Below are 19,524 nucleotides of genomic sequence, written 5' to 3'. Positions count from 1 at the left end.
TATCATATTAAAATAATTATTAAATTTATTTAAAAGTAAAGTGGCATTAAGTACTTTAATAGTGTATCTCGATTGATAAATTTAATGATAGACATTCTATAATAATTTTTTGGGATAAATTGTACTTTTCTCGCGTAAAATTTAGTGTAATTAACCGTAAATCTTATAATTTAAAAATTATATTTAATAACTTTTAATTTTGTCTCTATCTAACAAATAAATTTTTTTATTAGCCAAATTTTACCGAATATATTGCTATTTGTAAAAAAAACTAGATAAAAACTAATATTTGCCCTAATTTATTGCAGGTCATATAAATTTTTTTATAATCAAATTATCCTTATATATCTTCACATTTAAATATATGTGACGAGATACATCTTCACTGTTATAACATAGTTTAGTCAAAAAAACTATTTGACCTGCAATAATTAAATAATAAGTCAATCGAGAATAAATATCAATTTTCATTCAATTTTTTTTCTAAATTCTTACTTTAAACCCAAATGACTCCATACAAACACAGCCTTGAAATTTTTCGGATTTTTAGAGCTACAGGGAAACAGTAAGTGCTTTAATGTTCCTAAGAAAAAAATAATTAGGATGTTGAGAAGAGAATTTAATATTTATTGAATATAATAAAGAGAATATTAACCAGGAAAAAATTTCAGAAGATAATTTTAATACTATTACTAATTATATTTATCGAAGTTTTATGTTGTCGCGATAATGAGTTTTATAATTTTAATAGTGATAATTACTTATTTGTAATTAAAAAATTGTGTAAAAAATTATCCCTAAAAACAAATTATGATATATATAGTAACAATTCAGTGACAACAGATGATTATTGTTATAAATAATTATATTTACACTCCCTAATTTATGATTTGTTTACACAAACTAGTCCTATCTTTTGAATTGTAATATATACTCACCAAAATCATCAATATTATTTATACAAATCATCTTTATTTTTTATAAGAATTACAAAGACGCCCCAAAAAATATCAAAATTATTACAGAAATTATCCTTTTGTTGTTGTCATTGGTGGTTTCTATAATTGGTATAGATAATTTCGGTAAAAATACACAGGTCAGGGATTGTAAATATAACAACAACACAACAATATTATTATTATTATTATTATTATTATTATTATTATTATTATTGCTAAATTGTCATCATAAATGAACATTAATTATTTTTATAGTGACAATTTTATATATAATTTTGGGATAATTACACTCCCCTCCCATGAAGTTTAGTTTAATTACACATAGACTCCATGTATTTTGAAAAATTACATCTAGCACCTTGAGGTTTGCTTCCATCTAATAAATGAGTCCCTTCGATTAACTAAAATTCATTGAATTTGCTGATATACCTCTTCATATGCATTAACGAGCGAAGACGTATGAGGGTAATTTGATTATGAAAAAAATTATTTGACCTGCAATAAGCCAGTACTAAGTCAATCGGGGATTAATATAGATATTTTCTGATCATTTTTGTTAATATCAGCAAAATCGATGAATTTTGACTAATTGAGGGATTTATTTATTAGACAAAACAAACTCAAATGTGCTAAATATTATTTCTTAAATTATAATAAATTTACGTATAATTACATCACACTTCAAGAGTGAGGAGTATTATTATTCCTATAATTTTTGTAACTGATAATTATATTTAAACATTTAAGAGGGCGCAGATGATTAATAGAACCCATCATCTCAGGTCTATCTAAATGAGAGCTAATGATTGTCACATGAAAAGTGAGAGGAATAAATGAGGTGGAAATAGAATGATGATTAGAATTTAATTAAGTTCCTATTGCTACAATTTATTCTTCCAAAGTTGATGCCCATGATTGCATTGCCCTACCCTCATTTTAAATTTTGATCTTGTTTCTTAACTGGTGCTTTGGAATAAGTGAATTAGTGCATTAAAATAATTTTTGGTAGGGAAATGTAAACTTTATTTAATACTTAGGGTCCGAATATATGTTATAGCGTCGAATTCTATCAACGTGTCGGATATTAATAATATTTTTTTATTTTTTGATTATTAATCATAATAGTTGTTGATTAGTTATATATATCTGATATTCATAATTGATATATTAATTATTGATGATTGAAGTTCATGATATAACTGTACTCGATTCGTTAGTAAGATAACTTCGGACAACAAAATTGATTAAAATCTTGGCCATGTTTGGTTATGTTTTATTTTTAATTTTCAATGGAAAACGTGTGTTATTAATTTTGTATAAATTTTTATTTAAAAATAAAAATATATTTAAATTGGTTGACGGGATTGTGTTATATTTTATTTAGTGTTGTTAAATTAAATACTTTTTATATAAGAAAAATGATAATTCATTTTTTAATATTAATGATGTCAAATCAAATATATTTCACAATTTGCCTATTTCTATCCTTGGACTTCCTTTTAGACTATTACAAGAAAACTTTAAAATAATCTTTTTTTTTTTCCTAATCTCAAAATATTCACCAAAATACTCTTAGATATAAGAAAACATTATATGAAGTTTTTGTTCCAAAAAAACCCAACAATTTGTTTTTTGAATGAATTAAAATTTGGATTTGAATTTGAGAGAATAATTTAAAAAAAGAATTTTTAGATGAATAATATTGTTGGACGTGAATTGATTAGATAAGAATAATATTATGGGTAAATTACGGTCACATCTCTTAAAATTTAACATAATTACAAATACTTTCTCGATGTTGATAAATTAAAAATAACTTCTGTTTAACATCCGTCTAACAACAAATCAATTCCATTAGCCTCTAATAGGTCTTCATCCGATTTTATATGAACTTACCAAAATACATTTTGAATTATATTTGAATATTCTAAAATATTCCTGTGGATTACCATACCTTATAAATTATTTATTTTTACCCACCCTTATCGTTGTTTTTTGTAAAAAATAATCAGTAAGAGTAAAGTAGTAGTTTTTACCTCACATCTAAAAAATACATAATTATTTTTTAGATTAAAAAAATATTTATAATTCTTTTTAAATAAAAAATATTTATAATTATATAAAATCTAATGGAAGTGTAGCTCACACATATTATTAGTGGAAGTGGCACTTTCGCAAAAACACACTGTTTGGGTAGTCTCAAATCCCAATAATTAGAGATGGTACAATTTTTTTATATGATGTGATTGAAAATTATGGGATCACATACCTTAAATGAAAAAGACACATGTCAAATAAATGCTCAACACCTGCATCAATAAAACTGATTCACTCATAATATATGTAGCCAATTGTGTGCTATTAGAAACAAGTAGAGAATCATTTGAGCAGTCATGTGGGAAATTTTGATTCGAGGACGGCTGTTTATGACACTGTTGTATTAATTTTTTATTGAATTGATATTATTTTTAATTTTGATATTTTTTAAATGCGATGTTTTAATTTATATATTTAAAGTATAGAATATTATTTATTATATGTACGCAAATGATATGCCGCTACGACTAGTAATTATAAAAAATGAAACTCAATCTTAATTATTTGACTTTATAATTGAACGGGTTAAAATCTGCTTTTTTTTTTTTTTCGGAGTGCTAATGCAATTTCTAGCATCGTTTAGCTCATTTTCTAGGGGGTTCAATGTCATTTCGATACAAGCTACAATATGTGGCTTTTAATCCTATTGCAAATATTTTTCATATAATTATCCAATTTAATTTTATGAATCCCTTTACTAATATGAAAAATGAGACCAGTTTTGATATTTGTATGTGCTAATTATGATATTGTGAATTTTGACGTTATAATCACTTTTTAAAAAGGTTAATTATTTCGAAATTACTTTTATCAAATCTCGATTAAATTCTTAAACTTTGAGTTCGAATATGTGAAAACAATTAATGCCTATAGTCGCACAAATATCGCACACTGCCCACACGACGCCCGCCCGCCCGCCCGCCTGCCCACAATTATATACGGTGGCCTAAGGGCAACTATATATGCACACTGTTACATACATGTCAGGAAACAATAGTGAAACATGTAAGAAAAGCACTTTACTGCAACTTTATCTGCTGCATATACACTAGAAGCTAGAGCTGAATACTCATCAGACAGTATACAGGATAACACAAGAGCAATGCCGTTCACATTTCTTTTGTTTGATGTTTGGTAAATTACATACACGATAATTAAAACGTAAAACTATATATGATTTGAGTTATCGAAAGCTGCTAATGTATGTTTGAACGATGTCCGTTCTTCTAGTATAACACACGTAAATACTGAGAATAAGTCAGTGATCTTTACATAAAAGCCGAACTATGTTTTTGTTTTTCATTTTAATAGAAAGAATGTGCAGCAGACATGCAAGAATGAAATAACTCGGCCTTCTCACTTTGTTTAGGCCAAAAAAACTGGGAACTTTACTTGGTGAATTTGACGTCAGGATTTCTTATCGGTTTGAGCCACATATCAGCCATTACACGGGATGACGTGCTCCAGAAGAGATCCGGTCCCTTTGACGTTAGACGTTTTCCCCTCTTCCCTGCCCTTATTATCCCATATGCTACAAGCCACTGCAATGCTGTCAACCGTTGCTTCTCGCCATCCCATGCGTTTTTGCGCCCTGAACTTCCCACTTTTATGCCTCCAACTTGCAGGCTTGCCACTTTGTACCTCTTCTCCTCACTATAATTATTATTGGACGAGTCGTCTGCAACGCATGTTGCATGAACCAGTGCTAGCATAGGGCCTCCCACTGCCTCATACTGCCTGATTGGATCCCGTAACTGGACAACCACAGACATCGTTATGGCTTCAGAGTCCACACCATCATATGAAGAACCCTTTGTGTTGGTAGCTTTGATCCAGTCCTCAACTGGAGTAGCAGATGCTAATATGTGATTGTAAACTTTCCCACTAGGCGTAATGTTTTTTGCATCAAGTGGTGAAACGTCGAATGGAGCATCTTCATCAGCTGTATCTGCCTGAATTTTCAGAGCATTCACTGCCATACTCTCTATCTTCTGCAATGAGAATGCTAAAATCTCATCAACCGTCACCGGTTCTTCACTGACATTCCATATCCCGGATGAAATTCTTTCCTTTCTGCCTGTACTAGTGGCGGTTCCCATGGACTTGACGGTGGTGATGGTGCGGGCAGCACTTGAGCTAGCACCTTCTTTGTTCCTTCCCTGGATTATTGCCGAAGCAATGCCTTCAAAAGCTATCTGCTCAGCTGTTTTGCCCATGAGTTCATCCATAGGCATCAATGAGAAGATCTCTGAGGTCAATTCTTCAAGACCTATGGCTGCCATCTTCTGGAATAACTCAAAACCAGTCTTGTTTGATTGAAGAACCAACGGTTTCGATATCTGCATTGCTAGTTTTGGTGTATCTTTTCTTGCAACTACGGTATCCAGAGGATTCATTGCTGCCAAGTAGCCTCCGTTCCTTGTTTGAACGATGCATCCCAATCCCTTCCCAAGATCGGGCAGAAAAACCTCGGATTCTGTCTCTTCTGTACTCTCATAGCCTTCCAGCTTCAGAGGAGGAATTTCATCATCATAACCGTTGAGTTTATCACCCTCTGCATCCTCAAGCATTTGAAGAAATTCTCTCGTCACTTTATCCTCCTCTGCATCTAATATTTGTGATGCAGTTTCTTCATCTGTCTTGATTTCTTTCTCCTCCCTCATCATGGATTCAAGAGCTTTTATCTGCTGAGCAATCGAATCAAGCTCTGTCAATCTTGTCAGGTGGGACTGATCTTGCACAACTTCCTTGACAACCTCACTTGCCACTGATCCTTTCTCTGAATTCTCTTCAGGCTCGTCGCCTTCCTCACCGACTTTATCCAGAATTTCGACCCCCTTGTCGACAACATCAAAGTCAGGGAGATCATTATCATCAGCAATCTTCGCCTCCGGTTCCTCAGGCTTTTGCAACTGAGGAGGAACTGACGGTGCTGGAGCAGGCTCATCGAGATTCAAGTCATCAATTCCTTGAAGATCTGATGCTGCTCCTTGCTGTGAAGGAGTCAAGACTTCAGCTCGACTCGACAGTCTTGGACTTGGAACACTGAAGGATGATTTCGACTGCTTCCGGGCAAACGATGGTGAGAAACTTCTGGTCTTGCCTGTCTTCTGCACCTCAGCCTGATTGTATATTCCAACGCCCCCGTCCTCCATGATCTGAAAGCCCAACTTCAGAACAAGCTCACCTCCCTTAGCTTTGCCGGAAAGATCATAACTCATGTCCCATTGCCTAACTCTTGCACCCTCAGAGCTCTTCTCTATAGATTCTTGAATCAAGCTACTCAAATCCACCGAACGTCGTCCAAAATCCAGCTCTTCAGCATCAACCGCAAGCACGTATATCAGAAAGGGACGTGGTTCGAATTTCATGCGTGTTCGACTGCCAGGAGTGTAGTAAACATTGCACCTTATAAATAGAGTCTCCTCAAAATCAGCAGCCCCCTGTGAGACTCTGGATGGCATCGTCTGGACCGCCCCGTCTCTATTTTCTTTCTTTCTAACACAAACAGACAGGCGAAGCCCGTTCATGGAAGCCGGAAGGCCTTGAACTGTGACAACTTCAACAGAGAACAAGCAGCTCAGCTTCTGCATGCCGAGCTGCTTAAGCGCACGAATCGGCTTCCAGTTCCATATCGATTTCTTCTCTGATGATGCAGCTGGTTCATCAGCCCACCTGTTGTTGGCTTCTTTAGATGCTGATGATGCCTTGTTGGTTCCTCTCTGATCATTTTCTTCGTTGTCGAGCTTAGGCCGAGACCGCCAGGGAGACAACGACATGCGCCTGGGCCTAGACTTTGGGTTGGCGGTCGCCCCATCTTTGTCACCGACGGCAGAGATGGTAGGGATTGCAGTTCTTGGGAGGGAAAGAGAGGCGGTCCGTCGAGCTGTGGTTGAGGTGTAGGACTGGTACATCGACTCGCTAAGCGCCTCGAGTTCTTGCAGAATCTGCGTGTTGGAACTCCTCCTGCCTGCAGGATCTGTTGCCATGATTCAGTGTTCAATTCAAACTAATGTAGTGACTTCAGCTTTGCAGAAGCTATAAGCTTAGCAAGAGAGAATTATGAATGATTGAGTCTTTTTTTTTGTTCAAGAAACAGTAAGGAATGAAGGGAGAAAATGTAGATGAAGTTGCTGGTGCTTTCTTGGCCAAGAATTGGCAATTTGAAGGATAAGGCAATAACATTGATGTCTTTCTTACAAACTTCTCTGAGAAAGAGACAGGATAAGAGAATGGGAGGAGGATATCCAGTGACAGAATTATTGCTGGCTTGGGACGACTATCAGTCCTATCATTGTGGTACGAATGAACTATTTTCAGTAGTCACATGATCGTGGGTTCGATTTTTTCTACTGATGTGGGTTTTTGATTTTAAAACTTTAGCTGAGTTATAATGAGAATGAACTATTTCTAGTCATATGATTGTGGGTTCGATTCTTTTTATCAATATCGACCCGAGTTCGGGCGCCACTTTGACAAATTTATCTGTAAGTGAGATTATACAGAGACAAGGTTGGTCCCAAGAAATTTGTCCCCAAATCCTGACTAGGGGATGGTAATTGCTACCACACTGTCCAATTTCCAGCTAAGTGTTGCCATAATAGGGCATTTTGAGCCAGTACTTATTCTCCATATATTTGGTGTTATATGATATTTATTTATTTTTAAAATTTAATCCTGGTGGCATGTTGTTTTTATATATATATAATTTTTTATATTTTAAAATATATTATAAATAATAATAAAATGCACAAACCAACAAATCATATCTAAAAAAAAAAAAGGAAACAAAAGAAGATTAATTTAAGGTATTATCGACATAACAAAAGATCAGTGTAATGCTCAATTGACGTTCAGTCACTTTTATTAAAAAAAATTAATTATAATAAATATTTAAAATTTTGTGCATTTATATAAGGAATTGTCGTTTATGAACATAGAGAATTTTTATTTTTTAATATTAGTATAAATACGTTAAATAGATTGAAATATGAGGCGAGTCACTTAGATTAGAGGCCTGAGTTCAAACCTAGACAAGATGTTTAAAAATAGTAAAATTGTAAAATTAGGTTCATAATTTATGATTATTTTAAACTTGATTTCAAACTTCACGTAATTTTAAATTTAACCCAATGTTCATTACAAGCTACAAAAATAGGTAAAAAATATTGCAAAAAAGCTCCCTCCAACTTAATAGACGTTAAAAGTAACGGCCGAACCATTTTTTGATCCATGCACACATGACTTTCACATGGATTTTCCATCGTTAGTTTTAACGTCTATGTGTGGGTTCTTTTTGGAAATTTGACCTCTTTTTGTAATTTTTAATAAAATATGCGTGATATCAAATTTAAAATGATCTTAATTGCGGCATTAGTTTTGCAATTTTGCTGTTTAAAAGCTGATTAATTTTTTATTTTCTCTAATACTATTTCTTTTAAAAATATTTATTTGTCTGATTTCTTTTTAATTATAAATTTCAAATTAAATATCGAATAGTCCAATTTTCAACGCTAAAAACAATTTATGTATAAGAGGGTTCTTGCAATAATTTAAAATAAGTGTTTATCAAAATATTTTGTTGAAAATAAATTCAAAAGATTATTTTTTATTTATAGCTTCTACTTTTGAATTTATTAAATTAAGATGGTATAAGCCAAAAGTTATAAGCAGCTCCCAATCAACATCTACAACATTTTTGTAAAATTATTTTTTTTAAATACTCCAATTTTATTTTTTTTTTCTGTTCTTCATATTGTTTTTCAAACACTTTCAACTTTCAGTACTGCTTAATTTATAAATTTTCATACAACTTATTTGTATCATGAAAATGGAAGTTATTGAGATAAAAATAGTAATTATATTATTACACTAATAGTTCGATATATTGAACAACTGAGCAATATATCGGTTTAATCAATACATTAATATAATTAAAAATTATGAAATAACAGATTAATAATTCCATATAAAAAGCAAAACAAACACCGAAACATCCGATAAGATTCAAACCCATGACCTTGAAATAAGTTACGGAACTTCAACCTTAGTTCAGAAATTATTGGTAAATAGAAGCTATTGCAAATATGTTATCAACGTTGGCAATAGTATAACATTAGCTGGTTTGGGCCTGTAAAAGCCCAAAGTGTAAAGGTTCTAAAAGCCCATTACTGTTGGGCCCATCACCCAATACCTAAACATGTAAACGGGTCCGGATCTTTCTCAGCTCAATTCCAAGATTATCAAGTTCGTAGATTCTCGAGCAGCAAAGGAGTGTGGGATTTTCTCGCTAGTTTTCAGAAACAGAGCAAAGAGGCAGAGAAAAATTTGAGGCGATGGTGCTGGGGGTGTTGAAGGGGCAGCCGCTGGTCACGAAGGTGGCAGCAGTGGCGAAATACGGCGTGCTTCCGGGAGCAATGATCGCCGCCCTTGTCTACTCGCCGCCCGATTACGCTTTGTCCAAAAAACCATCTGATTCAGGATCGTCAAGCTTGTCCCGTTAGGCAAAAAAGGTGGTTTTCATTCTGTTATCCTTCTCCCGTGGTTTTCCATGTTTTTTGATCATGGATTATGGATTAGGGTTTTGTCTTTTGTTCTCCTTTTCCATATATTCGGGTTTCTGTTTATTATTATTTTCCTGATATTTCGGTGGATCTAATGTGAGTTTGGTTGCCTTATTAATATCTTAGAATAAGATTTCTGGAGGATGGAGTGGCGGAGTGCTTTTGCATTATTGGATTTAATGGATGTTGAAATGGGAATCCTTAAGTTAATGATGTTTAGTGGACAAGTTCATTGTTGTACTGTTTGTATTTATTTGGATTTGAATATGAAGGATTGCTGTGAAAAGCTACAGTTTTATATTGGCTTTGAACTTATTTGCAAATTTCGTGGTATTGTGGGAAGAGTTGATGATTGGGAACAAAATGTCTGGTTAACACGAATTTAGAAAGTTGGAATTTTGAAGCCGGAGTTGCTATTCTGTAAAGGTTAACTAAACTAGGCGAAGAGATATGAAGAGGAAGAAGATAATGACATCGGAAAAGGTGATCAAAAGATTTTGCTGGACAGAAGTTGGTCTGGCTAAAACAATTTATTTAGTGGATTCCTCTACTTGTCCTTCTGGCCATTCGTTGGTTTTTCCATCTTCGATTCTTGTAGGTATAGCATCTTTTTGTTTTTATTTTTAAAACAAAAAAAAGAATTGCTCCCCTTGTCATATTTTTCTTCATTTTTTCGTTATTGCTATAATTTTGTGTACTTTTTTGGATTATTCTTAAGTTTTTATGCCTGAAGATGGGTTTGCGAAACTCTGATTTTAAAGTGGAACTAGTTAGTACTCTTGGATGAGTTTTAGGATGGTGATATTTTTGTTTACGAAGGTTAGAGATAGCTGCAATATGAATTGACTTGTGATGTTGTTTGATGCAGCTCTTTTTGGCTGGTTACGCATACATCTTCCAGTTGGACTCGTGATAGAGATATTGCATGTAATAAATGTAATGCTGCTTTCCTGCTGTAAAACTGTTGTAAACATTGGGGAATCTTTCAAGTCTCTCGAGGAAATGTGTTTCTTCCTTTATTATGTTTTGTCTTATATTTCGATAGAATTTTGATAAATGCGCATGATTTTGTATCAAGCTCTGTATTGACTTCAATTTCAAGACTTTATGCAGTCCCCATTGATAAACTTGGTGTTTTTTTCCTTCAACATATTTGTCTAGGTAAATTTTATTTCTAGCAAGCAGGTTCTTGAGGCACTCTGTCTGATATTTAGTATAGCATGTACCTATACGCAGAAAACCAACATAGTTCTGGGTGGGTAATAGGATTGGTCTGCAAGGATAGTGGTGGTTTGGGACCTTTACATGGCCTGGATTGCCAGTGTAGAAGAAGCCAAGTATTTAAACCAATCCTCTTTATTCCTGAGTTATTGGATGATAATCATGTTTTCATTAACAATTACTAGTCTAGTGCGGCTGGGGTTTCAATAGTTACAGTATCACCCTTGTTTGTCGAAAGGAATAGAGGGCACATACATCCTCTAACTTGCATTTGGGAGTTTATTAACTATAGCAATTTGAATTTTGGTTAGCATCCATTGTTCAGAAAATTTTGTGTGATTTATTCCATCCCCGCAAGGTGCTCTGACCCTAATCCTTCTCAACTAAAGGGCTGGCTCAGCCATTGACTCTGTAGGTAGGTGCCTACACTTTCTGAATTCGGGGGAAGCTCACAAAATGTGTCCTTTTAAGACTGCAGCAATGTTTGCAGTATGGATCACTTATCCAGGCTCTCAGATTCAGGTCTCATCTGTGTGTGTTAAGGAAGGTAGAGAAACAAGGATACTCATGTTGACAGAATGTGAGATTTGATTTGATGATCTGAAAGTCCAATGCGAATTAAGGATGTATTTGTTGGGATTGTCTTATCTTACCTGTGGACTATATTGATTGCTTTGTTGTGCACAATTTATTTGAAGATAGTGGACTGCCACCCCTGTGACCTGACTGCATCACTTTGCTCAACTCAACCAACCCCAAACTTGAAATGATATTGTGAATTTTGCATTTCTTTTAAGTTATAGTTGTAGACATTTTCTGGTTTGCTATATAATCATATATGCTTGAACTGGTAATTATCATCTGTATTCATAACGAAATAACAACATTATTATGTCTGAGAAAAAAACTCATGATCTTCAGGGCCGACTAATTGAAAGATTTGGAGAATTCTTCTTTTTTTCCTTTTTTCTTTTTTGTATTTGGATAATTAAGACCTGGAGAATTCAATTATTTCTTGGGAGACGTACAAGGCCCACGATTTATCGTACATTGTAGGCATTAATTGGTATGGCAACCAACTCTTGTCTCTGGCATTTACACGAATTACCTCTATATTTGCAGCTATACCTATGCTATGCTATGCATGAACGTATAGGGAGTCAGATCCCATACCATACCCAATCACTCCACATGCAAAACCAATTATTCCATCTTTCTGAGTTTTGGAATAATTGCAACTTTAAACTATGAATTGCATCTAAATGTTTAACTAAAGTTCAAATTTCATAATTAATCACAATTCTTCACTCATGTATACATGTGAGGAAAATCATTCTTTAATGGGCGAAACAGCCCTGTCGTCCAACCCTTGGAACATATTAAAGTCCCAAGTGGCGAATAGCCGACATTTAGATGCCAAGAAGTTCAGCCTGTTATCCCTAAAGAAAGGGGAAGGTCAGCTTGTTATCCACAAATTAATTTTTATTCAAACCTTTCACTCGATACCATTGAATAACTAAGGTTGACTTTCGCGCCGAGTCGACGTGTGGGTTTTATAATCAAGCTCCCTTCTATCTTTAGACTTCAAGTTTTCTTTCTCACAAGAGATTTCATTCCAATTTTATGTTTTAGAACAATCACAATCATTCGTATGTGTTATATAATTTATTCATTAAGAATTCCCACCAGCAATCACAAAAAAGGGGGAAGAGCCAAATCCCACCTCCAAAGTTAACACGTATCACCGTCACACCCCCCCCCCCCCCAATCAAATCCAAACCCACCCCGGTTGCTTTCCAACTCCAGAAACAGTACTGCAATCAAGTCTCTTTCACCCAAGATTTTGGTTATACATCTACCAGCACTAGCTAGCACTAGTACGTTTTGTAAGCTTGATATACAAAACAACAAAAACAGTACTCTAGAATTCCTTAGTAGCAAACAGTTAGTGTTCATCAATGCTAGCTACCACTACAAGGTTACATTCATGATTCATGCATGAAAGAGCCAACCACTGCTACGTACTACTCCAATTTCACCAGCTCATTTACATATTCAGAATCTCTAGATTCTGTATATATACAAACACACATAGCTGATGATCATAAATCCATATCTTTAAAATTTATATGAAAGTTTAATTATATATATATTTCAATTAGGTCCAGAGGCCAAGAACCGATGTGCAGTAACTTTGATGGGAGGTGGGATTGAATTATCTACCACCACCTGAAAGCCGGCTCAGTTGACATCACATGATCAATAGCTGCAGCAGTCACATTATCATCAATCCCTGTTACTGTTGCTGATGGGATTCCGATTTCATCATCACTTAGCCCCAAAAGAAATGGGCTGATCTGATATTTGTTAGAGTTTTCTTGAATCCTTTCTGCCAACTGCATGTTGACAAATCCATGATCAGCCAAATGAGGTTGTTCAAAGCTGGCTTCTTTTTTGCAGTACTGTTTGGCAATAGCATCGCTCAGTTCCTTGAAACTGAAATCTTGGCTTGATGGGAGGTGATGGAGGGGAGGAGGCTTGAAGAAGTGAATGTTCATGAGGTCCTTGTTTTGTGTGAATGATGATGATGAGGTGGGCTGAGCTGAGAACAGGTCACATTGGGAGACAAGTGGATTGATGAGGGATTTGAGGTCAGAATCTTGGGTTTGCATCAGAAAGTTATTAGGGTTTTGGTTTAGGGTTTGCATTATTGGTGGATGATGGTGATCTTGAAAAGACTGGGATTCTAGCAGTGTTGTGGGTGGTGGTTCAAGCAGTGGAGGCAATGAGCTGTTTGAAGCTTTGATCAAGTAGCTTTGACCTTGCAGCATTGCTGGAGTTTTCTTCTCCCCCATCTTGTGAAAAATCCTGCAAATCACCCATTCCTCCTGACAAAAATACAAATAAATGTCACTCCCAAGATATAGATTTTTACCCGTTTTTTTCTAAAAAAAGATGGGCTTTCTTTGTTCCATGCAGGCAACTTACTACTACTAATTCTAAGCAGCAATCAGTGAGAAAATCTCAGTGTAATATTATAGCATGTGCCCTTCAATGAATAGAAATACAATACAAATAAAATAAGGGGCTTTTGAGAGTGATTATCCGTTACAATCTACAGTAGTACTCTCAATCATTCTACAAAATCCAAAGTCTTGAATGCTCTGTTGCCAGCCACCCCACTGGTCAGTATTAGTTCATTTCGACATGTATCTTATTATCAAAGACATTAAATAGACTTATAAACTTTTAGATGAGATCTTCGTTCCTCACACGAAATCTTATGTGTACAAATTATTTTGCAAATGCTCACAGCTCGCTGATCCACTGTTCTTGTTTGTTCCCTTTTCTCTTTTGCTTATTAGTAACATTATACATATATATTGACAAGTGAGTCAAGTGGGTGAAAATTGTCTAGTCTGCAGACAGGAACTGTTGCTGTACTTCCATTAATATCGTGACAAAAGAACCCAAGTCAACCCCACAAAAAGTGCAAAACTTTTTAGTGTAGTCTGTGTGTGTGTAATGATTAATAAATGGTGAAGCTGACCTTGCCGGTGTGGCGGCAAGAGAAGTCTCCGTCGAGGCGGTATTCGTGCATGACCCACTTGGTTTTCTCCCCCCGTGGGGCTCTCCCTTTGTAGAAAACAAGGGTTTTCTTCATCCCAAGAAGCCCTCCACTTGAAGCACTGTACACTTCCCTATCTTTGCCTGTTGCTTTCCAGTAACCGGCGCCTGTTGCTCGGTTTGTTCTCAGCCCAGTTGGGTACTTCCTGTCTCTTAAGCTGAAGAAATACCACTCCCTTTCTCCCATTTTTGCAACATCTTTATTTATTTATGCATATTAGCAAAGATTAATGAACTGTATACTGCTGTCAGAATAATTGAATGGTTCTCCACACACACATATCTGGGGGAAAGATCTTATTTCTAGATTTTGTTGCAGGAAGATGAAAAGGGTTGGGGAGAAATCTGTTAACAGTTAACTGAATAGATTGTAAAAAAAACAATGCAGTAAATGAATGCATGTTTAGCTGCTTTTTTGAGCTTCCCTGATGAGTGTATGTGTGTGTGTGTGTGAGCCCAAGACATAAATTATATATATCAGGACAATACAGTCCAAATTAACATATGATGTTGGATTCTTGATGTGGGCTTCTCATTAATTATTAGGACATGATGATACTATACTAGAAAACCAGAAACCCCATTGCAATATCTGCCAAGAAATATAGAGAGAAGGGCTATCTGAGAGATGAAATCAGTACTAATAAAAGTTGACTCAACACATGCAAGAACCCCCCCCCCCCCCCTTTTGTTCTAAATTAGAAACCAACTAAAGATTATTAAATAATTCTATGTGTAACGATGAAATGAAATAGAAATGGATGTGTGTATATATATATTAAGTACCTGGAAGTTCCCAGGGCTCACATCTGTTGAGATCGACTTCAGCAATTTCCACACCAGAGAAGCTGCCATTGAAGACTTTGGAAGCCAGATAGAAGGTTATGAGCTCCTCATCAGTAGGGTGGAACCTAAAACCAGGAGGCAACCCTTGTTCATTCATCTCATCCCTCTCAAGTTCACACAGAATTTCCTCTACACCCAACATCATGATCTCTCTCTCTCACACTCTCTCTCTCTCCACACACACACACACCACAACACACACAGCTAATTATCAAAGTTCTTGATATCAAGAACCGGTTATATCTCTTCGTTTCTTGTATGTGTATATATATAGAGAGAGAGAGAGAAGGAAAAAGGGTGTAGAACATGCAGAGACAAGGATTAATATATTGGGGTGGTGGGGGATTGAAGCACTGAATCCGAAGGAAAATGGAATAGATTTGGAGGGGTCATAAAGGCTAATGTGAAGAGGACCTGTAAAGGCCACCTGAGAAGACCTCCAAAACAGGTAAAAAAATATTCAGAAAACGAAGAGAGAGAGAGAGAGAGAGTGTGGAAGGTGGTGGAGAGATATATAGCAGTAAATGCAATGGGAGTTGGGGACGTTGCAGAGATTTATGCGTGCTTTTGTGAGCATATGTTTAGATGATCAGTCAGGTGGCTCTCGGATTCATACTGCACCACAACCTTCTTCAATTTTTTTTATTACACTCTCCTCTCATATATTTGAGTCTCACACACACACATATATTTATTTAAATTTACTATAATCACAATTACTCTTATTATTTAAAAAATTACAAATATCTTTTAAAATTTATCATCGTTTAACAAATATATCTCGTGGCAACCCGTTGTAGGGTGTGTGTGTGTATGTTAGATAGTCGTCAATTCTTGGGGACGTTTGAAATTTTTCAATAACATAAAAATATTTATAATTATGACAAATTTTAAAGGAACTTGTTGTAATTCTAAAGTAAAATTATATATAATTAATTAAGTATAATATCAATATGTGGCATAAAGTATGATAGAAGATGTCTGGTCAGTATCAAGAATTACTAATTAAATGTATCTATTATATTAGCAATAGCATACAAATTATTTTTAGGATTTTAGTATTATCTAATTTGGCGCAGTTAATAATGCAAAAATATGTTCTATACTAAGTTTGATTCATGGAAACTTGTTAACTTAAGGCCTAAGGGGTCCATTTACAATAGCTTTTATTTTTGTTGTGAAAATAATTAATGTGCAAGTTAAGTAGGAAAATTTTTACTCAAATCGAGTTTGGTCGGAGCTAAATCAATTGTATGACAAGTGTAATATACTTATAGTGTGATTGGTGTATAATTTAGAGAAAGTGATCAATCATATGGGAAGTATACCACACTTGCTCGTGGTTTGTTTGGTTCATCTAAACTTGATTTGGGCAAGAAAATTCTATGAAGTAGTAGCAAAAATGGAGTACTTGAAAACAGACGTTGAAGTTGAGACATTTGAAAAAATAACTTAATATTTACAATTTGATCAGTAATTAAGATGCATAAGTTGGTCGGAGCTCATTATAGCCTTTGATTTAAATGAACTTAATTATACCCCACAAAGAGGGAAAAATAAACATTAAGGGTATTAATATAATTTTTTAAATTATAAAAAAAATTATGTATAATTATGTCAAATTTTAAAAAATATGGGTATAATTATTCCATAAATAAAAAAAGATGGATACCCTAACCCTAAAAAGAAAAGTGTGGAAGGATCCCACCACCCCCACCCCAAAGTGAGAGTATGTTTTGTAGAACCCAAAAAAGGATAGGTAGATAGGGGAGAAGGATAGAGGGTGTAATAGAAACACGCCTTTTGATGCAGCATCCTTAATATTGTGAGGCAATGCGACTTTGCACCAATTTGTAGCTTTCGTATGCTGAGCTCATCCCCTTTCCCCAGTGCACACACTCATATCTGCTTGACAATACACCACCCCTCCCTCCTGGCCTCCTCTCATAATCTAACGGTATATATCTATATATATATATACATATATATTTCTAAATATTATTAAAAAATAATTATATTTATACTTCTTATTTATAATTTATTTATATAATATTTTTTATTTTTTAAAAATTTACACATATGTTAGTTAGAACTATGCTGAAATTATTTATATAAACCACCCTCATTATTTGAAAAATTAAGCCTACATTCCCCCTCAAAACGTCAATAATACTGCATAAATTACCCTTACTTTTTTATTGTCAGGATTATTTTTTATAATTACGCAAAAGATAGGGATAATTTGTGTAAATAAATTATATATCGGGGCATAAATATAATTATCCATATTATATATTCATTTCGTTCCCTAATATATATGTATATTAAGTAGTTTTCTATTAATTTTATTTTAATTTTAATTTCTTAATGATGTAAGATCTTTCTTGTACAAAAAAAATTAGGTGTTTTTTACTGCGATCTATCAATATTGGTTAGCGAGCGTGCACAGGCCCAGAATCATAAGTCGTATATACAATAAGTTACAAAAAATATAATTTCTTATTATGATTAATTACTATGGTGAAAAGTAAAAAATAGAGGTGAAAGTTAATTAACAACGACTGCACAACAACCATTAACCATTATTTTGTAGACAATGGCAAAACATCTGGCGCAACTAAAAAATTTCGACCGTAGCTAAAATCATAACAAATATCGACCATTGATTGTGGTAGATAATATTAATTGATATGATTTTAACCCTTTGTTATTTATAATGTAAAAAATAATTTATTTTTTTAGTGATAAATATATTTATATATTAGGGTTAATTGCATCTATACTCCTTGATCTATGGTCTATCTATACAAATTATCCATATCTTTTACAAAATTGTACATATATACCCACCAAAAGTATCAACACCATTTACAAAAAAAATATTATATAACTAAATAACAAATTAGGAGGTGTAAATGTAATAATCCATATACAAAAAAAATATTATATAACTAAATAACAAATTAGGAGGTGTAAATGTAATAATCCATATACATGTACATAATCGAGCCCATAATCATTTATGTTTCGTTTCTATTAATGAAGTCAACAAATATTTGATATGATGTGAAATTTATATATATATATATATATATATATATATCCTTTGAATTGTCAAAGAAAAAGTGGTTGTAAATATATACAAAGATACGTTGTACATAAAATGGTATTTTTCTCTTACAAAAGGAGTAAGACAAGATACTAGGTGAAAAATCTCGTATGTTGATTGAGTGTCCAACCATGTTTTTGCCCAATTTCATGACAGATCAAATCAACACGACATTTTACCATTTTAAAACGCTTAATTCTATTACACAACCATCTCAACAATCTTCAGGTCTTTTTTGGGGGATCAAAATTCTTAAATAGTAAAATATAATTGGCTTTCTTGAAATTATTCATAATTATAAATATTTTTTAATTATTAAAAAATTACAAATACTTCATAAATGAACAGCCGTCTAATAAAATACCCTCCCATAATGGGTTGTCACGAGGGGATATTTATTAAACAAATGTTAATTCTGGAGGATATTTGTGATTTTTCAAATAATGAGAAGGTATTTGTGATTACGATAAATTTCAGAAGAATTTGTTGTAATTTTACCATAAAATAGAATACTTATATACTAATTGAATATCACTAAAAAAAGATGAAAATATTCCGCATATTATAAATCACAGTTGTTTAAAAATCAAGACAAATCAATGTTATCTACTATGGTCATATAAACCAATGCAAAAACTTAGATTTTGACCACCGTCAATTAATATTTACTGTGGATTATCCATCATAGAAATTGTTTCTGTTACGGTTATGAGCCATGACAAATATTTTTATCATTTTAGTCATGACAAATATTTTATCATAAAATTATGTATAGATATCGAGTCTACTTCAATCACTGGGCTGAGTATTTGAATTTATATATAGAATAAATTACAACAAACTCCCTTGAAATATACCATAATTACAAATACCCAATCGTTATTCCCCTGATTTTAACGGTCATCCAACAACTGGCTACCCAATCGTTATTCCCCTGACTTTAACGACCATCCAACAATTGACTCAATTCGTTAATCGTTAGTGTCTATTATGTTTTCATATATCTTTTATGGCAAACTGACCAAAACCCCTTTATGGGTTATGAATTATGATTTTATTTTTTTTAAAAAAAAATTATCGACTAAGTGGACATTTTCTTTTT

At 33.8% G+C, this 19,524-nt stretch overlaps 2 protein-coding genes and 1 long non-coding RNA gene across 3 annotated transcripts; 1 reads left to right on the top strand and 2 right to left on the bottom strand.

Annotated features, from left to right (window-relative positions):
• Positions 1 to 4,145: 4,145 nt before the first annotated feature.
• Positions 4,146 to 7,285, bottom strand: LOC105158868 (protein PLASTID MOVEMENT IMPAIRED 1). The gene has a single exon (XM_011075765.3). The coding sequence runs from the start codon at positions 7,043 to 7,045 to the stop codon at positions 4,445 to 4,447; it is 2,601 nt and encodes an 866-aa protein (XP_011074067.1). The 5' UTR covers positions 7,046 to 7,285; the 3' UTR covers positions 4,146 to 4,444.
• A 1,884-nt stretch (positions 7,286 to 9,169) lies between these two features.
• Positions 9,170 to 10,746, top strand: LOC110011678 (uncharacterized). Its single transcript, XR_002286693.2, has 2 exons — positions 9,170 to 9,568; positions 10,488 to 10,746. It is a non-coding gene; the product is annotated as an uncharacterized LOC110011678 (long non-coding RNA).
• A 1,992-nt stretch (positions 10,747 to 12,738) lies between these two features.
• CUC3 (NAC (No Apical Meristem) domain transcriptional regulator superfamily protein) lies at positions 12,739 to 15,915 on the bottom strand. Its single transcript, XM_011075764.3, has 3 exons — positions 15,254 to 15,915; positions 14,391 to 14,665; positions 12,739 to 13,728 (listed from the first exon to the last, which is right to left on the bottom strand). Exons 1-3 carry the CDS (start codon positions 15,456 to 15,458, stop codon positions 13,060 to 13,062), a joined length of 1,149 nt encoding a protein of 382 aa, XP_011074066.1. The 5' UTR covers positions 15,459 to 15,915; the 3' UTR covers positions 12,739 to 13,059.
• Positions 15,916 to 19,524: the final 3,609 nt, after the last annotated feature.

This window comes from Sesamum indicum, linkage group LG3, assembly GCF_026168435.1.
Source record: "Sesamum indicum cultivar Baizhima isolate 11 linkage group LG3, ASM2616843v1, whole genome shotgun sequence".
NCBI classification, from domain to species: Eukaryota; Viridiplantae; Streptophyta; class Magnoliopsida; order Lamiales; family Pedaliaceae; genus Sesamum; species Sesamum indicum.
Note: the sequence above shows the minus strand (reverse complement) of the source record. Positions and strands in the feature narration are given on the sequence as shown.

Bases quoted from the DNA above. Each gene is read 5' to 3' on its own strand.
- CUC3 (XM_011075764.3), bottom strand. From the start codon at position 15,458: ATGATGTTGGGTGTAGAGGAAATTCTGTGTGAACTTGAGAGGGATGAG. The intron at 14,666-15,253 runs GTACTTAATATA...AAATAAATAAAG, and splicing joins TGAGCCCTGGGAACTTCCAG to ATGTTGCAAAAATGGGAGAA. The intron at 13,729-14,390 runs GTCAGCTTCACC...TATTTTTGTCAG, and splicing joins CTTGCCGCCACACCGGCAAG to GAGGAATGGGTGATTTGCAG.
- LOC105158868 (XM_011075765.3), bottom strand. From the start codon at position 7,045: ATGGCAACAGATCCTGCAGGCAGGAGGAGTTCCAACACGCAGATTCTG.